The following is a 21,147-nucleotide window of genomic DNA, read 5'->3' as shown; positions in this document are numbered from 1 at the left end:
TTGTTTTGTTTTTGGGGTTTTTTTTTAGATTTATTTATTTATTATTATATATACAGCATGTATGATTGCTGGTCAGAAGAGGGCACCAGATCTCATTACAGATGGTTGTGAGGCACCGTGTGGTTGCTGGGAATTGAACTCAGGACCTCTGGAAGAGCAGTCAGTGCTCTTAACCTCTGAGCCATCTCTCCAGCCCTGTGTTTTGGTATTTTAACATTTATTTATTATGTATACAATGTTCTGCCTACAAGCCAGAAGAGGGCAGTAGATCGTGTTACAGATGGTTGGGAGCCACCATGTGGTTGCTGGGAATTGAACTCAGGACCTCTGGAAGAGCAGTCGGTGCTCTTAACTGCTGAGCCGTCTCTCCAGCCCCTACTCTGTTTTATCTCTCTGTACCATTTGCTGTTCCAACAACAAATGTGCATGACCAGAAATAGAGAATGCATTCTTCAACCTTATTTTGAGGGCGTGATAGCTCACACCTGTAATCCCAGCAGAGGCAGGTCTGGTCTACATAATAAGTTTCACACTAGCCAGGACTACACCAGACCCTGTCTCAAAATAAAGAAAAAAAAAAACAGAAATTTAATATGGTTTTGATAAGTGTATTAACATTTTTTATTTAGAGGAACTAGGGAATCAACCCCAGGGATTTGTGCATACTAGGCAAGCACTCTGCTACTCATCTCCAGCTCTACATTAGCATTTTTTAGACATGGTCTCACTAGCCCTGGCTACCCTAAAACTTGCTATGTAGACCAGGCTGGCCAGGAACTTGTTGGGTAGATCAGGCTGGCCTGGAACACACAGACTTGTCTCTACTGAGATCAAAGGCATATGTCACTACACCTGGGTACATTAACATTTTCAAAAACAATAATTAAATAATAGCTGTGAACTAGCAAACTTTTGACCCAAAACATACGATAATGTTCCCTAGAATAGCTCTGAAAAAGTCAGTTCCCTTTCCTAAGGGCCCATATACAATAAACACCTGCAGTCATCACGTGATTAAATTTGAAATTTACAGTCCTGTCTACTGCCATAAATAGCTTTGTGTTTTTTTATTTGGTTTGGTTTTGGTTTTTCAAGATAGGAGTTCTCTGTGCATCCCTGGCTGTCCTGGAACTCGCTCTGTAGACCAGGCTAGTAAACTTAAGAGATCCACCTGCCTCTGCCTCCTGAGTACTGGGATTAAAGGTATAGACCACCACACCTGGCTGGTTTTGTTGGTAGAAGAATAAATGTTACTATTTGTTTTTCTGGGTTTTTCTTCTACAATTTTTCAGAGGGCGAGGAAGGGTGAGACGGAAAGCAACTGAGGCAAAAAGCTGGGAGAGGCCCAAGTCAAGTTTCATCAACAGCGTTAATTCCCACAGTCGGCCCTTTCCCTTTCTCAAGATGGCGGCCCTGGCGACAGAGCGGGCACGCGCGCGAAGCACTCTGGGAGCGGAAGTCCACTCTACGGCGGCAGTCAAACCGGAAGGGGAGGCGCTGGGGCCTGGAGGAGCGGCCTGTAACGCTGCGGTTGCCCGTGTTTGTGGGTCGCAGGGAGCCGGGCCGGAGGGCGGGCTGTGTCGCGATGCCGGAGCTGGCGGTGCAGAAGGTGGTGGTCCACCCCCTGGTGCTGCTCAGTGTGGTGGATCATTTCAACCGGTGAGCGGGCGGCGCGGGGCGGCCACCCGGCGCGGGGCTGCTGAGTCACGGGCGCTCCGGGCTTAACGCGGCGGCCGGGGACGCGGGTGGGGGCGGCCGGGCGACCCTGGCGGCTCCACACCGCGGTGCGCGGAGCCGACTGACAGCCTCGCACCCCCGCCGCGGCCGCCACTCCCGGGCCTGGCCCGCCTGGTGAGTGACCGGAATCTGGACCATGCTACCCCGCCTCAGCCGCGCCGTTCACCAGGGCGGCTCGGTGTCCTGGGACAGCGCTTCGGTCCCTCCCGTGTCCGTGCCTGGGAAAGCTGTCACCGAAATGCTGGTCTCGGCGTCCCCGGTGGACGACTCTATAGAGGGGCATTGGTGGCAACCACCAAGTTCTAAACGGGAATCTGGTTGGGTGGGACCTTAAAAATGTGGATAAGGTGCCAGCCTTTTCCTTAAATAGTGAAGCAGGTACAGATTGGGGCCGTCCTACAGTTCACCTGCTTAGCTCCCTGCCACTACACTACCACCCTTCTCCAGCCGCTCTTCCTGCCAGACCTGTTGCACGTGTTTGGAAGCTTTATAAGATAATTAGTTGGATTAACAAATGTGAAAATCCAGTAAGGAGCCTGTGCTGGTTGTAAAGTCGTACTAGTGCCCGGCCCGAAGCAGGCTTTGTGCAGCTAACTCAACCAGATCCCAAAACAGCCTCGAGACGGAGGGTTTTGATTCCGGGTTCAGTTGTATCGCTCCTAGGTGCCTCGGTATTAACTGGATCTGTGGGCTTTCTACAATAGCTCCATTTTTACTCCCTTGGGATACTTGGGCCCTAATAGTTGAGTACTGCTTCAGTTTTATTCCAGTACTTGGTAAGAACTAAGTAAGGGCAGACACTGCTGGTGGCTGTGTCATGGAACAGATGGAGGGTTCTAAGGACACAAATGGACTTTTGTGAACTAAAAGGCCCGTGGGTGGAGTTTCCATTGACATGTGGAAACTCACACTGTTTGAATTATTTCCAGTGTAGGGGGCTGGGGGGCAGGGGCACCAGGAATATGGAACCCTTAATTTCATTCTACCAGTACCCCAAATTTAGTATTGATTTGCCAGGCTCTGTGTTAAGCAAAACACTACAGTTAAGCTAATGTGAAACTTGGGACTGGTGAAGAGGTGTAGATCATTTTAACTGTGGCTTGTATGTTTCCTTAGCAGGGAATTAAAGTATCTCCAAATGTACAGTTTCTAGTGGTTACAGAAAAGTTTTCTTTGCAGAGCAATATACTTGTACCTCCTTGGCAGAAAACCACAGAGGAGGTTTGAGATGGAGGCTGATGTGAAGCAAAAGCCTTCTCCCTCATCCAGCCTTTTTAGTCACTAGCTTCTTGCTATCTTGGCCTAATAAGTCAGTGAGAGAGGCTGCAAAATGGCACACTCAGGCTTCTGAATAGGAATCTTCCCGGGCCCCTAGCCCTTCAGAGGATGAAGTACATCTAGAGCTGGGCACCATGGTGTGGAGGTTCTAGAGAATTGGTTGTACCGCCCTAGCGTCTTCATCCCCAGGAGATTTCAGTGTAGAGAAAGAAGACAGTTTAAAGGATAAAAGAAAACTAGGAAGGGAAAAAAAAGCATGAATTTTCTCCAGGCAAGTATCTGCAGTCTTTAGGAAGTAACCTTCCAGTGTGGTAGGCCAGTTTCCTTATCTTTTATACCAGGAACTAACCTGTTACATTTGTTTATGGACTTAGTTCCCAGTAAACTCAATTGTATCTGTGCTGTTGATACTTGCCACTGAGTAGCTAACTGTTGGGGCGGAGTGTCTGGGTGCCTATAAAGACTGACCACCTGTTTTTCTCATTCAGAATCGGCAAGGTTGGAAACCAGAAGCGGGTTGTTGGTGTGCTTTTGGGGTCATGGCAAAAGAAAGTACTTGATGTATCCAACAGTTTTGCAGGTAAAGCATAAGCTTTTGATTTTGCTGAGCACAGTTAGAATGTGGGTTTACTTATGGAAAGTGAGAATGTTTGTTTGTTTGGTTGGTTTTGGTTTTTTTTTTTGGGGGGGGGGTTGAGCTGAGGATCGAACCCAGGGCCTTGCTAAATCCCCAACCCATGAGCGTTTTTTATAAAGCCTGAAGATCCTATTTCAGAATTACTGACTGAGCCTAATGGCTACACACTAGACCAGAGTGAACATTTTTAACTTGTAGTCTCCATTGCAGCTGCTCATCTCTTGGAGCGCAAGAGCTGCTACAAATTGGATAATCATACAAGTGTGGCTGCACTTCAGAACAAGCCTTCGGGATACACAAACATTTGAACACTGGCTGTGATAGAGCAAGGAGAAAGATGAGGATGGCCAGGGAACAACTGTTGAACTTACACACTGTCATGAATCTTTACCAAAACGTTACATTTATGTTCCATATATTGCTGTTAGCATCTGTGGTCTATAAAAGGACAGTGGGTATTGTAGAATTGGCCATGCAGGAAATGTCAGAAAAAAGTGGGCCTTTAGCAGGCCAGAGAATGTGTGTCCTTTTTGAGACTCTTTAGCAGTTTAAGAGTAGCTGGAATCCGGAGGTTTTGAATGAAGGCGAAGCAGTACTGCATTGGACAAGTGAAGCTGATGGATCTGAGGGCTGAGGGGTTCCACTGTGACTGAGCTTCTGGCCCCTAGGAGAAGTCTTTATTTTCTTTTTTTCTTTCTCTTTAGTACCATTTGATGAAGATGACAAAGATGATTCTGTCTGGTTTTTAGACCATGATTATTTGGAAAACATGTATGGAATGTTTAAGAAGGTCAATGGTAGGTCTGAGTTGCTAATTTGTGTGTGTGTGTAAACCTGGTGGCTTTGTTGATTGTCAAGGATCAGTTCCTTAGCTGGACTAAGTGAAAATAGACTAGTGGTGGGTGATCATCTGGGCTGGAGGCAGGCTGGCCCTGGGGTCTACATGCCCCTAGAGCGTTAGTACTGGCAAGATGTGTTGTTTCTTGGTACTTCAGGACTGCAACTACGGCTCTGTGGATATACTCACCCCCACCACACAGCTCCACCTGTGGGATGGGAACGTGCATTTGTTCATACTGCTCTGTAGTTGATAGCTGGTCGCTTCACGTGTGACTAATCCCTAAGTAGGTCTGGGATACAGATGTGTCAACATTTATTTTGTCCAGAATTCTCAAAAATGTAGGAAACTTAAGTACTGCTGTTCTTATTATTTTGATCAAATTGCACAGCTCTTGGTGAAATAATTAAGACTTACTAAGTTTTTGCTTCTCAGCCAGAGAAAGAATAGTTGGGTGGTACCACACAGGCCCCAAACTGCACAAGAACGATATCGCCATCAATGAACTCATGAAAAGATACTGCCCCAACTCTGTAAGTACACTGTTCTCAGAACTGTGCCAGCCACTCGGGGGCATCCTCAGGACCTGGGTAGAAAACATTCTGTCGCTGCTTCTCCAGAAGCTTTACAGTAAAGTGTATATCCAAGTAATCTGTTGTAACCTAGTATATTTAGCAAGTAACAGCACCTGCTGAGTGCCATGTATATAACTGAGTTAATCCTCTCAGTAACTGTATGCTGTCTTTATAAATGAGAAAGTTAAAGTTAATGGTTAGTAGGACCAACAAAGTGGCTTGGTGAGTGAAAGCCCCTGTCACAAACTTGACAAGTTCTTTCTCCCTGGACCCATATCGGGGAAGGAGAACCAACTCCCACAATTGTTCGTTCTCTCTCTCTCTCTCTCAAAGTGTAATTTTTCAATGTAAATATTAAAAAAAAAAGGTCAGACTGGGAGGGAGTGGGGCAGAGGTTGACATTTGGGCTCTTGTGACTTGATGATCATGTGAAACAGAAACTTATTTTTTGCTGACCATCCGACTTGTTTCTTATGGAAAGAAGGACATGGTTGGTCTGAATGACCAGAAGAAAGGTTGAAGTTGGACCTAGTCAGAAGGGACGCTTGCTAAGCTGTGTTTTTCTGTCAGGTTTTGGTCATTATTGACGTGAAGCCGAAGGACCTGGGACTTCCCACCGAAGCTTACATTTCAGTAGAAGAAGTTCACGATGTAAGTCACTTGCTTTATGCTGGAGATGAGGTTAGCGAGTTCTCGGGTAGGTTTTTTAGGTTTTGTTTTGGTTTTGTTTTCCATGTTCGACTGAACAGATCTTTAACTCTGTAACAAAAAGATGTTGGTTCCTGCTAGCAGACTAGCCTTGAGTTTTTGAATCATCAGCTTTTAGAAATAGAAAAGGACCAAAGAAACCTGTCATCTTTTTTCACTAAAGAAACTAAAGCCCTGAGTAGTCAGATGATGCCCAGAGACCTTCACAGCAAAGCAAAGGCCAGGCCCGAGAGCTAACTCCTGATCTAATGCAGTGTACAGGAGCCTTTTGAAGATTTCGGTCCCAATTTCAAATACGGCAAGAAGAGCTGTCAAGTGCCCGGAGGCAAGACCTGTGATCTTTTGACACTTGGGTGGCAGTGAGCAGTAGCCAGCCTTTCTTTCTCCTTGGGAAAACTGGTTGTGAGTTCTTGGGGAGAGCCTGATATAACAGGGTTGGGAGTGAGCACAAAGTATTTGTATTAGGCTGTCCAAGGACCCCAGTCTCTAGAGTCAATAGGGATTGAGATTGTAATATTTCTCTTGCTATACGATTCTAGAATGTGGAAAAAGGATGTTCTAGGGTGGCTCCCTCCCAGCCTTACGTTAAGTAAGCCTTGTCCTGGTTGTTTGTTTTTGTTTTGTAGCTGGGGAACTTAGATCCAGATGTGTTGTTTGGTAGCAGTAAAGCTTTGTCCCTCCCTGGTCTTGACCCGGTTGTCATGAAGTCCTAAAGGACTGGAAGGTGACTAGCTTAGTGTCCAAAGACTATGGTGCCTTTGGGGGATTCTCACACCATCCTGAATAAAATGAGAACCAGCCACACTTCAGCAGGTCCAGTGTGTAATAGGAGGCTTGTCTGGGGCCCTGTGGCTTCCTTTGCACAAGCTGTTTGAGCCCTGTAGTCTGCAGAGCCTCACGGGAAGGGTACAACCTCTGCTGACAGTCAGGCTAAAAAATGTCTTCTCAAGTCCACCATTGAGTCACTGATGGTCAGGTGAACCAACCCCCTCAGATGAATGCTTTCCTTCAAACTACTGGTTACTCGTTGTATATCACATTTGGGGCTCTTTGGTCATTTGATTCATGGCACAGTACGTGTTTAGGTTAAATTTGTTGGCATCAGTGTACCTCAAATGCAGGGGTTCTGTATTTTCCATTCTAAAAAATAACTGAACTCTTAACTTGAGTCTTCTGAGCATTGATCCCCAAGGATGGGCTTGAGGGAATACTACACTTTTCCTTGACCAGAAAAATTTCTTGAGAGAACAATTTAGTGGCGACATGATGTAAACAAGCTAAAGCCAGTGTCCCGGCAGACCCGTCTCAGCCCTGGAGGCTTGTTTTTCAAAGCAAACAGTCATGAAATGTGCTGACAGGCAGCAAAAGATTCGGGTGTGAGAGAGAAACATGCCAGTTGGCTTGTGAAAATAAGTAACAATAGTTAAGCCTCTTCTCGCAGGATGGAACGCCAACATCAAAAACTTTTGAGCACGTGACCAGTGAAATTGGGGCAGAGGAAGCTGAGGAGGTGGGAGTGGAACACTTGTTAAGGTGAGATGGTGGGGGCTGGAGAAGTGACTCGGCGGTTAGGAGCACTGGCTGCTCTTGCGGGGAGGACCCGGTTTCCAGTACCCACGTGACAGCTCACAACCACCTGTGACTCCTCTTCCTCCAAGGGTACTAGGGACATACATGGTGCACATATATATAGATAAGCAGGCGTGCACACTGGGCATGGTGGTGCACACCTTTAATTCTAGCACTTGGGAAGCAGAAGCAGGTGAATCTCTGAGTTCGAGGCCAGCCTGGGACGGGGTGAGGCCTTTGTGCAGTACCAGAGTCAGCTGCCTAGAGAACAGAATGTATGGAAAGGACCTGTTCGGAGTTGAGCTCAGGGTCAGGTTATCCACTGGGCTTCTCTTGAAACGAATCACAGCCCCTTTCTGGGCCTTTGGTTTCTTTTGTTTTTGGCTTTTTAAAACGGTCTCACTGAAGCCCAGGCTAGGCAAAGTCGCCATTCTCGGGCCTCATCCTGCAAGGTGCCGGGATGAAAGGCATGGGCTACCACTTCTGTCCCTTTGATTTCTAATCAATGTGGTCGGACAGGCTCACCTCCAGAGTGTCTTGACTGCGGATGTATGACAGTGACAGGGTTCACACGTGTAAACGCAGGCCTGTGCTCTCCAGTGAACACTGTTATTGCAGAGAATCTTCATCCGGGGATGGGTTGTCGGTGAGCCATACTTAAAAGACTGTGTTTTCACCTTCGGGTCTTAAAAATGACCACTGACTGATTTAAGCTGCTCAACATTGTAGCAAAACGGGTGGGAGAATGTCATCCTGTACAAACCAGGGAAGCCAAAGCAGGGCACTAAACAAGGGCTGGGGAGATGGAGGCTCAGTGGTTAGCAGTACCGCCTGTTGCTGGGAACAAGTTTCCAAAGACCCAGGTGACCAGGGAGTCATTGCTGATCTGAACTGTTATCCCAGACAGTCCTTACATTTGTGGGCATGTAACCTGATGCTCTTCCTGCCTTTCTTGTGGGCTGTTCCAGAGACATCAAGGACACTACAGTGGGAACTCTCTCCCAGCGGATCACAAACCAGGTCCATGGTTTGAAAGGACTGAACTCCAAGCTCCTGGACATCAGGAGCTACCTGGAGAAGGTGACCAGTGGCAAGCTGCCCATCAACCACCAGATCATCTACCAGCTTCAGGATGTCTTCAACCTGCTGCCGGATGCCAGTCTGCAGGAGTTCGTCAAGGCCTTCTACCTGAAGACCAATGACCAGATGGTGGTGGTGTACTTGGCCTCACTGATCCGCTCTGTGGTCGCCTTGCACAACCTCATCAACAATAAGATCGCCAACCGGGATGCAGAGAAGAAGGAGGGACAGGAAAAGGAAGAGAGTAAGAAAGAGAGAAAGGACGACAAAGAGAAGGAGAAGAGTGACGTGAAGAAAGAAGAGAAAAAGGAGAAAAAGTAAATGGTGTGGCTTTTTTATGTAAATTAAAATCTTATAAACTAACTCGGTGTGCCGCTCGAGGGTTCTTTGTCCAGTCAGTGCTTGGTAAAAGCTGTCCTGACCAGCATCTGCCTGTTGTCACCCTTGCTGTGGCATTTGTGGAGTTCATGGACAGAAAGACGTCTCAGCCCTACACTGCAGTTCCAGCTGCATGCCTTGGGGGATGCAGGGGGATCAATGTAACCTTTGGTATTCTTCATTCTTTTACCCTTAAAACCGGCATTGAGTGTGGTTTCCTGTCTTAAGATCTGTTGGTGGGATCTGTTGGTGGTAATTGGCAAAACTGCTAAATGGAATTCTTGGATCTCATACTCTGCTCCAAACACTTGAGCTCTGCCCCTCTGAACTCTTCAGACCACACCACACTGTGGACCTGTAACTCTAATTCTTAGGGCTCAGGGTCTACTGTTTACCTTCAAAGATATAATTAAATGGCTTGGTTTTTAAGTCTGTTCTAGTGGTTTGTGTTGTTTTCAAGAGAAAGCAAAATGATCTTCAGTGGCTGCAGCAGCAGGCCCTAGGAACTCAGGGCACCAAGTTAATGGGAGCATTAACTAATGGGACGCTGAGAAATGGGCTGGGTATCACAGTGAATGTCCACAATGAGGGGTTTGACATGGGATAGTCACCCAGCTGTCAAGTCATCTTGTTATGTTTTTTGAGACAAGATCTCACTGTGTAGCCCTGGCTGTCCTCCTCCCAAGTACTGGAATTAAAGGCATGCATCCCCATACCCCACCCTGTCAATACAATACCTTGAACACCCACAACATCCTTGAGAATTCTCAAGTGTACCCCTTGGGTTAAAATGTTCACAAGTTGATCAGAAGCACAAATTACTCATAGACACGCCAAAGCACCAGCCAGTCAGGGCAACCATTGACAGTTAAATGTAAAGAGCTGTAGGTAAAACCTGTGTAGGTCACAAAAGTTCATTAAAATTCTGAGATACAAAGGGCAAATGAATTAAGTCTAGAACTGAGATGTTTGCCACAGCTAACTGGATAAAAGAAATGTGTATAATTTAAATTTGAGATGGAGAGGACCCACAAGGCCCTTGCCTCCTGAGGATCTACAGGCTGTGGTTGCTGGGCAGTCTCCAGTAGTGGAGCTGTTGGTACACTGCTGTAAGTAATCCTAAGTCACCTCACTGGGTCACACACCCACGAAAGACACAAAAGGAGGAGGAAGGGGGTAATGGCTGAATATGACCAAAATGCATGCGTGTGGGAAAACATTAAAATGGAGCCCATTATGGGATACATGCCAGGAAAAAGTTTAAAACAAGGTAGAGCCCAAATCACTGAGTTGAAATGGGGTTGCCATTTTTAGATCATGCCAATAGGAAAGAAACTAGACAGTTAAACTTTTCCTCCAAAAAAAAATGAACAACAACAAAATAAAATAGGAAAAAACAGGTTGCCATGGCTCTGAAACTTGGGGTAAGAGGAATGTGGAGAGTCATCTAAAGAGCCTCACTAGAAGTCCAGGGCCGAGTGAGTACCTGAGCTGAGGCTATGCCAACGGGACTTCAAAGCTTTCCCATTTTGATGAACTGGATGTTTACTGAATAAAAGCACGGCTGTCTCGACTTACTCTGTTTAATAGTTTGACCCACATGTGGGCAAAATGGACGGTTACTTCCCTAATGGGATCTTGGATTTCTAAAGAAAATAGGTTAGTGGTGCATCTCAGTGGTAGTTTGCTTGCCCAGCACCTGTGAAACCCTGCACTCAAGTCTCCAGCACAGCCTAAAACAAAGAGAATATAACATAGGAGGTAGGGGCAGGTAGCTGCGAGTTCAAGGCCAGCCTGGTCTACACAGCCGGTTCCACAACAGCCAGGGTTTTAAGCTGGGGGAACACCTGAGTGCATTTTCTCAGGCCAGACTGCTGCCGTCCTGTAGAAGGTAAGCCTAGGAGGCTTTGGTAAAGTTGCCTATCCAGGTGCCATGGATTTGACTGCCAACCCACGAACCAGGCTTACAACGAAGATCTGTGCTTACATAACCTGCAGTCTCAAGATTTCTAAATAAATTGTTCTTTGGGAGCATTGACGAGAGCGATCCCGGGTGGGCTCTCCCCCACAGAAGCACATTAGCCTCAGGTAGCCAGCATCACAGCAGGCCTGTGCTGACAGACACCTCAGGCAGAGCCCTAGTCCTTCCCGGTTTTCTGTTTGAAGAGATCCAAAATATCCTCGTGAGAGTGTGGCAGTGTGAATACAAGTCCCCTGTAAGTCTAGTGCATCTAGACTGGGAAGATTGGGGAGGTATGACCTTGCGGGAGGAAGTCTGTCTGTCACTGGGTAAGGACGTGGAGGTTTCAAAAGCCACCTTGTGTTCCCCATGTGTTCACATTGGGTTCATCAGCTCAGCTCCCTGCTGTGGTTCAAAATGTCAGCCCTCAGCCCTCAGCTGGCTCCAGCCTCCATGTCTGCCACCCGCTGTCCCTGCCATTCTGGACTCTCACCCTCTCAAACAAACCATAAGCGCAAGTAAACTCCTAAGTTTGACTCAGTTGTGGTGTTTTTATCAGCAATAGAAAAGTAGCAGAAGTGTTGAATGAGATGTCCCTCCCAGCTCACATATTTGAACACCTGATGCTGTCTGGAGAGGTCATGCAGGCCTTGCTGGAAGAGGTAGGTCACTGGAGGGGCGGGGATGTGCTCTCTCAGCTTCCTGTGCCTGCTGCCATGTCTCAATGCCATCACGGGCTGTTATCCTGGAATCGTAAGCGCAAACAAATTCTTCCTGATGTAAGTTGCATTTGGTCATGTGGTCTTATCATAGCAACAGAAAGTAACTGATAAATAACTAACCTTGAGTTTATCCTCATTGAAAGGATAGAAGCTGTCAGAATTGGCAAAGGGGTGCTGAGCCAACCAACTAAATGTCCTTCAATTTAGCTCAGACTATCAGTCACTAAAAGGACAAAGAGGGTTGATTTTTGAGGAGCTCCCTAAGTTTCCAATGTGCTAGATGCAAAGTAAGTCTTTCAAGGAGAAACTGGAGGCTCTGGATTTTACTCCAGCTCCTAGAAGCCCCTTCAATTGAGAGTTCAACCATACGCAGTTACATCTCTTCAAATAAATGGCACTGGCCCTGATAAAAATAAAATCTAGCAACCCCCTGGGGGTTCTAGGCAGCTCTCTCCTCAGTTTACCTATGAAAAATGAGATTGAACAAGAGGTGTTTGTCAGACTTTACCATAAGAAAATAATACTTTGTCTGACTTTTTCCAGGAAATAGGAAGAATACGGGGCAGGTTTGAAAGGTGTAAAAGTATTTCTGTGACCCACAAGAGGGAAAACTTGCAAGTTCATTCATGATGGGAAAACATACGGAGATGGCCAGCCAAACTAGTGGAAACTCATGAACTGTGTGGACCAATAGCTGTGGAGCCCCCATGGGACTGGTCTAGGCCCTCTGAATAAGTGAGACAGTTGTTTAGCTTGAACTGTATAGGGGACCCCCAGGCAGTGGGACCAGGACCTGTCCCTAGTGCATGAGCCAGCTTTTTGGAGCCTAGTGCCCATGGTGAGACACTTTGCGCAGTCTTGGTGCAGGGAGGAGGGGCCTGGATCTGCCTCAACTGAATGTACCAGGCTCTGCTGACTCCCCATGGGAGACCTTGCCTTGAAGGAAGTAGGAATTGGGGGTGGGTTGGATGCTGGGGGGGGGGGGGAGGAGGGAGGAGAGGGGGATCTGTAGTTGGTATGTAAAATGAATTAAAAATGTCTTAATATTTTTAAAAAAGGTATCGGCCGTCACATCATGCCTTTTAAAAACTTAATTACTATCTTTGTCAAAGGACTGGATAAAAATTCTCTCTGGAAGTAGAGAAATGCGATCATGGAAAGAAAACAATGAAAAGGCAGGTAAGCAGCCATGGAAAACAGGGTGTCAAGAGTCCAAATAAAGAGGGTTCTCCTTATTTCTCTTTGGAGGCAATCTGTTTTTGGCCACTAGGTGGCACCATTGTATGATCTCCCCTTTAGCAAGCGATGATCTTGATTCTCAGTCCAAGACAGACTTGAGAAACTCCCCTGAAGCCATTTCTCGCCCCTTCTGTTTACAGCCGCAACCATCCGGGAAAGATTAAACAATGTAGATCGTATTTGAGTGCCAAGGCTGGGTGAAGCTGGCACATGGTCCTTTGCTCTGCCCATGCTACATACTACCTGTATGGAAATCTACCCTTCAGAGCCCGGATTGTGCTCATCGTGGTCCCTCTTAGGCACACAAACTGGGTGAGAGGTATTGATTTGTTGTCATTTATACCAATGTCCCGATGTAAATATCCCAGGGCAGACTCCAGCCTAACTACAGGAGCCAAGAGACGGGAAGAATCGCAAAGTATTTCCACAAAGACACAATGAAATAACCTCCAGTGCACACATGAATCCCAGTGTGGTGGCCAATAGCTGTCATCCCAGCACTTGGGAGGTAGAAACAGGCAGATCAGGAGTTCAAGGCCTACCTGGACCACATAAGATTGTGTCTCAACAAACCATAGACAGACAGAGAGAACATGATAACAAGATAGAGTGAGATCACTTGGATGTTTGAGTCATGGTCTTTTAAAAATATAATCTAATTGTAAGGTTTTTTTATTTTCTGTTTTGTTTGCAGGACTAAGCCTAGAACTCAAGTGCCTGCCAGACAAGCTTTATACCATTGACAACACCCCACCCCCATTTTTAACGTCATTTTGTTTGTTTATTTATTTGGTTGGGTTTTTTTGTTGTTGTTTTGGGGTTTTGTTGTTATTGTTGTTGTTATCGTTGTTATTTGGTTTTATTGGTTTGGTTTTGTTTTTGAGGCAGGATTTCTCCGTGTAACAGCCTTGGCTGCCCTGGAACTCACTTTGTAGACTAAGCTAGCCTTGAACTCACAGAGATCCACCCGCCTCTGCCTGCAGAGTGCTGGGATTAAAGGCATGCACCACCATGCCCTGCTTTTAAGATCAGTTTTAATAATGATTATATTTACATAGTAGAAAAAAACCAAAGTTTTGAAAACATACAAACTAGCTCCAAGGATTACAACAAGGTCCCCCAATCCCCCGACCCTCCAAGGGCCCATCTCTATGACCTCTGTGACCCTGCTAGCTAAAGCCCAAAGCACTGCCCACAAGGTTTATTATTGTTATTGCATTTTATTGATTTGTATGAATGTGTGTAAGCTTGCCACAGCATATTCATAGAGGTCAGAGGACAACTTGGAGGGGGTCAGGATTCACCTTCCACTGTGCGGGTTCCAAGGAGCAAACTCCAATCATCAGGACTGGCAAGAAGCACCGTTCCCTGCTGAACCATGCCACTGTTTATATTCTTTCCAAAAGAATTTAGCAAGACTCATTAAATCCCTTGACTCCGCCTCAAGTTGTAGGTGACAAATCTTTGTCCAGTGTTGGGGACTGGGTGTGTTGGCTGGTTGACAGGCTCAAGTCCCATTTCTTAGAAAGGGTGTCATAAGGTTGGATGTGAAGGCTCACATCTTTAATCCCATGAGGCAGAGGCAGGCAGATCTCTGTGAGTTTGAGGCCAGCCTGGAACAAATTGAGTTCCAGGACAGAGAAGCCCTGTCTTGAAAACCAACCAAACAAACAAACAAACAAAAAGGTAGGTAGGTAGGTAGGAAGGAAGGAAGGAAGAAAGGAAGGAAGGAAGGAAGGAAGGAAGGAGGGTTGGTTGCCATGTATCCATGCTGGCCTCAAACTCATTGGTTGGCCAAGGATGACCTTGAATCTTTTAATCTTTTATTCCTTTTCCTCCACCTGCCCCCAAGTGCTAGGATCACAGGTGTGCACTACTGTGCTGGTCAGTTTTATGTCAACTTGACACAAGCTAGAGTCACCTGAGAAGGGGGAACCTCGGTTGACAAAATGTCTCCATAAGATGGAGCTGTAGGCAACCTGTAGGGCATTTTCTTAATTAATGATTGATGGGAGAGGGTCCAGCCCATTGTGGGTGGTGCCATCCCTGGGCTGGTGGTCCTGGGTGCTATAAGAAAGCGGACTGAGCCCGGTGGCGGCAGTGGTTTTTAATCCCAGCACTCTGGAGGCAGAGGCAGGTGGATCTTTGTGAGTTCGAGGCCAGCCTGGTCTACAGAGCGAGATCCAGGAAAGGCGCAAAGCTACACAGAGAAACCCTGTCTCAAAAAAAAAAGAAAAAGAAAGAAAGCAGACTGAACAAGTCATATGAACAAGCCAGTAAGCAGCACCCCTCCATGGGCTCTGCATCAGCTGCCTCCAGGATCCTGCCCTGTTTGAATTCCTGTCCTGGCTTCCTTCAGTAATGAACAGCAATATGGAAGTATAAGCCAAATAAACCCTTTCCTTCCCAGCTTGCTTTTGGTCATGGTGTTTCCTGACAGCGACAGTAACCCTAAGACAACCACTGTGTCCAGGCCCAGCTTCTGTGGAGCTGAGGGTCAAACCCAGGGTCTTATGCATGCTAAGCAAGTGTTCCACTTACCAACTACATCTCTAGCCCCTCAGTTCCATGCCAGATCTGCCATGCCGTATCTGTTCTTCAAAGATGGAAACAAGCACATCAGAATCAGCTATGGCACCTTTTAAAAACTCCTTCTTAGATTTTACTTTAATTATGTGGGTCTGGGGGTCTGTATACATGAGTGCAGTGCCCGCGCTTCCTCTGGAGTGGGAGTTGTGAGCTGTCTGTTAGTCGTTCGCCTGTGGTTACGTTGCTTTGGGAAGTCTTTTCCCACGCCAAACTCGGCTCTACTCCCATACAGTCACATCCATCCCAATCCATGAGTGGCACCCTCCCTGCAGAGCTGCTGCTCACGTCATGCAGAGCATTGCCACCCAGACAGAGCTGGGCAGTGCTAAAGCCACAGACAGATTTTTTATTTCATTTTTAGATTTAATTTTTTATTATTTTGTGCGGATGCATATTTTGCCTGCATGTCTATCTGTACATCATATGTGTGCCTGGTGCCCTCAGAGACCAGAAGAGGGCATCAAATGCCCAGGAACTAGAGTTACAGAGGGTTGTGAGCTGCCATGTGGGCAGCTCCTGTACAAGAGCAGCCAGTGTTTTAACTGCTGCTCCTGCCCTATAGTAGACTTTTGTTTATCCATTTCAAATTTGAAGACTTTTTTCCCCCTGAGACAAGGTTTCTTTGTGTAGCTCTGGCTATCCTGGATCTTGATCTATAGACCAGGCTAGCCTTGAACTCATAGAGCTCCACCTGCCTCTGCCTCCCAAGTGCTGGGATTAAAGGTGTGTGTCACTACTGCCCAGTGAGTGTGTGTCTTTATGTGAAGGCATGAGCATATGGGGGCCAGAGGTGCCATCTACTTTGTACTGTTTTTGTTTGTTTTTAAGATTTATTTCATCATTTATGTGTGTGTCTCTGTGTGTCTCTATGCATTTGTGTGCAGGTGCCTGTGGAGGCCAGAAGGGGGCGCTGGAGTTACAGGCAGTTGGGGTCCTCTTCTGGGTTCTCCAGATCAGTATTCACTAATTTTTAAAATTTTATTTATTCTATGTGTCTTTTACATCATGTATCTTGACCCTATTCATTTTTTTGTCCCTTCAAGTCTGCCCTCTGCCCCTGCACACTCACCAAGTAAAACAAAATTTAAAAGGAAAAACTTAAGAAGTTTGCATGAGTCACACCATGTGCCCCTTTGTCCATATATCTTTACTTGCAAGTGTTCATTGCAAGTTTGAGGTTTCCAGTCTCTACTTCCCTATCAGTGCTAGGACTCCTCCTGCATATCCAGTTGTTGCTCTGAGTTGTGGAGATCCTGCAGCTTTGGGTCTGCAGGTCAGGTCCCTTCATGTGCTCCAGCAGATCACAGATGAGGTGGATGATGGGGCTGGCCAAGTTATAACCTTGGGTCTGGGCCTGGGCAGCTATAGGGTTGGTCCACCAGATGTGAAATGGGGACAGTTCTCCCAGGCTTACAACTTTGGGGCTGGCTCACCCACACCTGCACTAACAGGGACAGCTCTCCCATTTTTAAGACTACAGGGCCAGCTCTCCCACCTGCCCCAGACCTTGATGCGTGGGGGAGGAGGAAGGCAAATCTCCCCACCCATGCCACCACAAGACAGATGAGAAGTGGGGCCAGCTCTCCCATGCTCTCAAACTTTGGGGCTGGCTCACCCACACTTGCATTAACAAGGTTGGCTCTAGGAGAGATGGCTCAGAGGTTAAGAGCACTGACTGCTCTTCCAGAGGTCCCAAGTTCAATTCCCAGCAACCACATGGAAGCTCACAACCATCTATAATGAGATCTGGCGCCCTCTTCTGGTGTGCAGACATACATACAAACAGAACACTGTATCCATAATAAATAAATCAATCTTGAAAAACAAAACAAGGTTGGCTCTGTTGGGCTGCCCTTGTGAGGTGCAGGGCCTGCTCTCCCAAATTTTGTAGCTGGTGGGGGTCAGGGACAGCTCTCCCACTCTGTTTACCTCAGGATCAACTCTCCCACCTTAGACATTGATGTGTGGGGGCGGAGGAAGGGCATGTGGGAGAAGAGGGGTGGGGTAGGTCTCCCCCAGTCACATTCTTCGGGGGCTGGCTCACCTGTGCTCTCATCAACAGGGTCATCTCGGCTGTGCTGCCCAGACAAAGTGCAGGGCAAGCGTTCCCGTGTGTTGCTGATGGCCAAGGGTTCCATTCCCTCATCATCTCAGCCCGCTCCCTTCCTTTCTCATCTCTTCAGACATGGTGCTGTCCACAGGAACTGAACCATTTTCTCTCTCTCTCCCATGAACCACCACACCATACCTCTGTTGATAGTGTCCATCTGGCTGGTACTGCAAGGTACCAGGTGGACCCATGCTCTCCCCTGGAGCCGGTAGTAGACAGCTCCAGACCTGCATGTAAGTCTCCTTGCCTTCACTCTGGTCACCCTGGAGGTGTGCTGGGCCATGCTTCCTCATCACAAAGAGATCAGCATAATGCCCAACTGCCCAGTACCTCCTGGTTGGTTCATTCAGATTCACTCTTAACCTACTTTGTTTTATGAGACAGGGTCTGTTATGGAATGAAATATTTGTTTAACTATGTAAAGATGTGTTGCTTTTTATCTTGTCTGCCTAAGGCACCTGATTGGTCTAATAAAAAGCTGAATGGCTAATAGCTAAGCAGAGGAGGGATAGATGGGGCTAGTGGACAGAAAGAAAAGCTGGCCAGACATGGAGGAAGTAAGAAAGGAGGTGGACAGTATGTAGATAAAGTAAACTAGCCTCAGGGAAGCATGTAGATTAATAGAAATGCGTTAAATAAGTTTTTTAAAAAAAAAGCTAGCTAGAAACAAGCCTAAACTAAGGCTGAGCATTCATAATGATAAGTCTCCATATTATGATTTGGGGGCCTGGTGGTCCACGAAAGCCTGCTACAAGGGTCCCACATTAGTCTGGAACTTACCAACTAGGTTAGACTGTGTGGCCAGCAAGCCCCAGGGATCTGCCTGGCTCGGTCTCCTCAGCTTTGGGATTACAAACACCTGGCTCTTCTATGCGAGACTAGAACTCAGGACTTGAAAGTGCAAGCATTTAGTAACTGAGGAATTTCCCACCCCTATAGACAGACCTTGAACAGTTCTATCTGGCTTTAGTCCCAGCTTCCCCTGGCTTCCCGCTGTCCCTCCACTGTAAGTTCTGCTACAGGGAGTGGCCGATTCCACACCAGCATTCCCTGTGCCATGCGATGTCCCACTCTGACTGACCACTCACCATCCTCCACCTACACAACCAAGGTGGCCAAATTGCTACCGTGAATCCTCCCGGGTTCTCTTTGCCCCCAGTGGTTAAGATCAGGACATTTCCTACCCCTGTTTACAGGAAGAGGAATTAGCTTTCACGTCTATGTAAGTGATACCGCCATCTTGAGTTTCTCAAGCCCCCCAATCTAGAAATCACCCTTGATTTTGCTCTTTCCTTCACACACCGTTTCCAGCCCACTAGCAAAATCATGTCAAGTCTCACCTCCACAAGGCAGCATATGTCTGTCAATTGATGCTGTGCATCTGAGTCAGAGTCTCGCCAACAATCATGGCCTGTCTGTGGCAGCAAAGCCACCCAGCTACTCTGGTGTTTCTTCTAGCTATCAACATGCCGGCTTCTGCACGCCACATTGTGAGACACTCTTGTCAAGCTATAACTCAGGCCATACCACTCCAGTGTCTGGGTCTCCGGTGCCATCTGTCTCCCCACCCCCACTATCTTCAGAACTAAATCCCTCCCTCCTCATTAGAATGAAGCCTGTGACCGTCTGTTCTTGGTTGTCAATTTGACTACATCTGAAATTAACTAAAATCCAAATATGGAGGGCATGCATTGTGAGGGATTTTTGCTTTATTTGAGGTAGGAAGACCCACCTTTAATCTGGATCTTGAGGTGGGGAGTTGCCCCTTTAATCTGGGCCACAATTATCTGCTGAAGGCCTATATAAGGATGTGAAAGAAGGAAGCTTTTGCTCTTTGCCTGCTTGCCCTCACCTGGCTAGCAAGTCTTCACTGGCATTAGAGCCTGCTTCTCCAGGATTCCAGCACCTACTGATGGTCAGCTGAGATTGAACAACTACTGGATTCTTGGACTGTCTGACCATAGCCAGCCGTTGTTGGATTAGCTGGACCACAGCCTCTAACTCATTCTAATAAATCCCTTTTCTAGAGATTGATTCCCTAAGTTCTGTTACTCTAGAGAACCCTAATACAGACCCTGTGTGAGCTGCACACCCAACCTGCCAATCTTAACTGACCTCTTTTCATTCTGAAACTCTTGTTTAGAGAGAGACACTTTCCTTAAGTCCCAGTCTGCAGATGGACTGGCCCTTGGCATTACCCCACTCTCCCTGACTCTTGTTGGTTTTCTAAAGCTCTGCTCCCTACTTTATTTAAAGCAACATGGCTTTGGTTCCTTCTCTTCTCCACTCTCCTCCTTCTAAGCAACTTCAGATGTACAACTTGCATGTCCTATTTTCCTTTTTAGACTCGAGCTTCTGTTTGGGTCTTTCTTCCTTTCTTTTTCTTTTCTTCTCTCTTTTTCTTTCTTTCTTCAAGACAAGATTCTCTGTGTAACCCTACCTGTCCTGGAACTCACGCTGTAGACCAGGCTGACCTGGAACTCAGAGATCCTCCTGCCTCTGCCTCCTGAGTGCTGGGATTAAAGGCGTGCGCCACCATCGCCCAGCTGCTTGTGTCCATTAAAATCTTTTATTAATGAAATTGAGAACCACAAGAGAGGACACTGACCTCCCAGGTATTATATGATGGTTTTGCTGGGACTCCCCAAGACTTCCAGTAGCATGTCTTTCCTCTCTTTTAGTTCTTTAATCAGCAGAGTAAAAGAACCAGTCTCGCCTGGCAGGGGTGGCGCACCCCTTTAATCCCAGCACTCGGGAGGCAGAGCCAGGTGGATCTCTGTGAGTTCAAGACCAGCCTGGTCTACAAAGTGAGTTCCAGGACAGGCACCAAAACTACACTGAGAAACCCTGTCTCGAAAAACCAAAATAAATAAATAAATAAATAAACCAGTCTCTGTACCTCTAGACAGCATCAATTCCAGAGCAGGCTAAGTGGACAGTTTGCACCACTTCCTGCAAAGGACATCTGTCACTCATTTCACAGTCCCGTCATGTGAAGCAGTTACAGGCAGCTGGCAAACAACTACCACTGTAAGAGCTGAAATTCAGAGTGAAATGAACTCCCTCCAGGAAGGAGGAAGTTCTTCGTCTATCACCTGCCAGGGCCCGGATACGCACCGGTGGCCCCTGGAGCAGGAACTGTGCCCCCAAGTCCCCTTCAGAGGGAGTCCATGGCTGCAAAGGCCACTCTTGGGGTTAATTTACTGCTGTAATAATACTGTTTTCCTGGTTACACACCCCGTAATTACACAGGAAATGAACCCAAAATTGTCCTTGAGAGACTGGACTGAGCCTTGCCAACTGGCTGGAGGCCCAGACAAGTACTAATGGCATTTGAGGTCACCTCAGTCTCAGGCTGGGCCAAGCTCCGGGCTAAGGGTGCCAGGTGAGGATTGGAGGCAAAGACAAAAGTGACGTTGAATTGTGGCACCCTTCTCTCCCCTGAGGAATATGACCATGGCCTTTGGGCATGGAGAACAGGTTAACAAGAGATTGGCTTGCTGGCTTGCTTCTTTATTTTATTGAGACAGGGTCTCATTGTGTAACCCTGGCTGAACTCAAACTCACAGAGATCCTCTTGCCTCTGCCTCCCAAGTGCTGGGATGAAAGGCCTGTCCTATCATGCCCAACAGCATGTTTTCTCCACACCATGAGCCTTTCATTTACTAAGAACCATAGGCATATTCGGGTACCAGGCAATAAAAGCAAAACTTATCTACACACATTT

The 21,147-nt window shown here is 47.0% G+C and overlaps 1 protein-coding gene across 1 annotated transcript; it reads left to right on the top strand.

Moving 5' to 3' along the window:
- Positions 1-1,461: 1,461 nt before the first annotated feature.
- Psmd7 (proteasome 26S subunit, non-ATPase 7) lies at positions 1,462-9,229 on the top strand. Its single transcript, XM_036189018.1, has 7 exons — positions 1,462-1,659; positions 3,504-3,595; positions 4,357-4,449; positions 4,926-5,023; positions 5,636-5,716; positions 7,215-7,306; positions 8,311-9,229. Exons 1-7 carry the CDS (start codon positions 1,586-1,588, stop codon positions 8,741-8,743), a joined length of 963 nt encoding a protein of 320 aa, XP_036044911.1. The 5' UTR covers positions 1,462-1,585; the 3' UTR covers positions 8,744-9,229.
- Positions 9,230-21,147: the final 11,918 nt, after the last annotated feature.

The sequence above is a fragment of the Onychomys torridus genome, chromosome 5 (genome assembly GCF_903995425.1).
Source record: "Onychomys torridus chromosome 5, mOncTor1.1, whole genome shotgun sequence".
NCBI classification, from domain to species: domain Eukaryota; kingdom Metazoa; phylum Chordata; class Mammalia; order Rodentia; family Cricetidae; genus Onychomys; species Onychomys torridus.
This window is presented reverse-complemented; position numbering and strand designations above follow the sequence as displayed.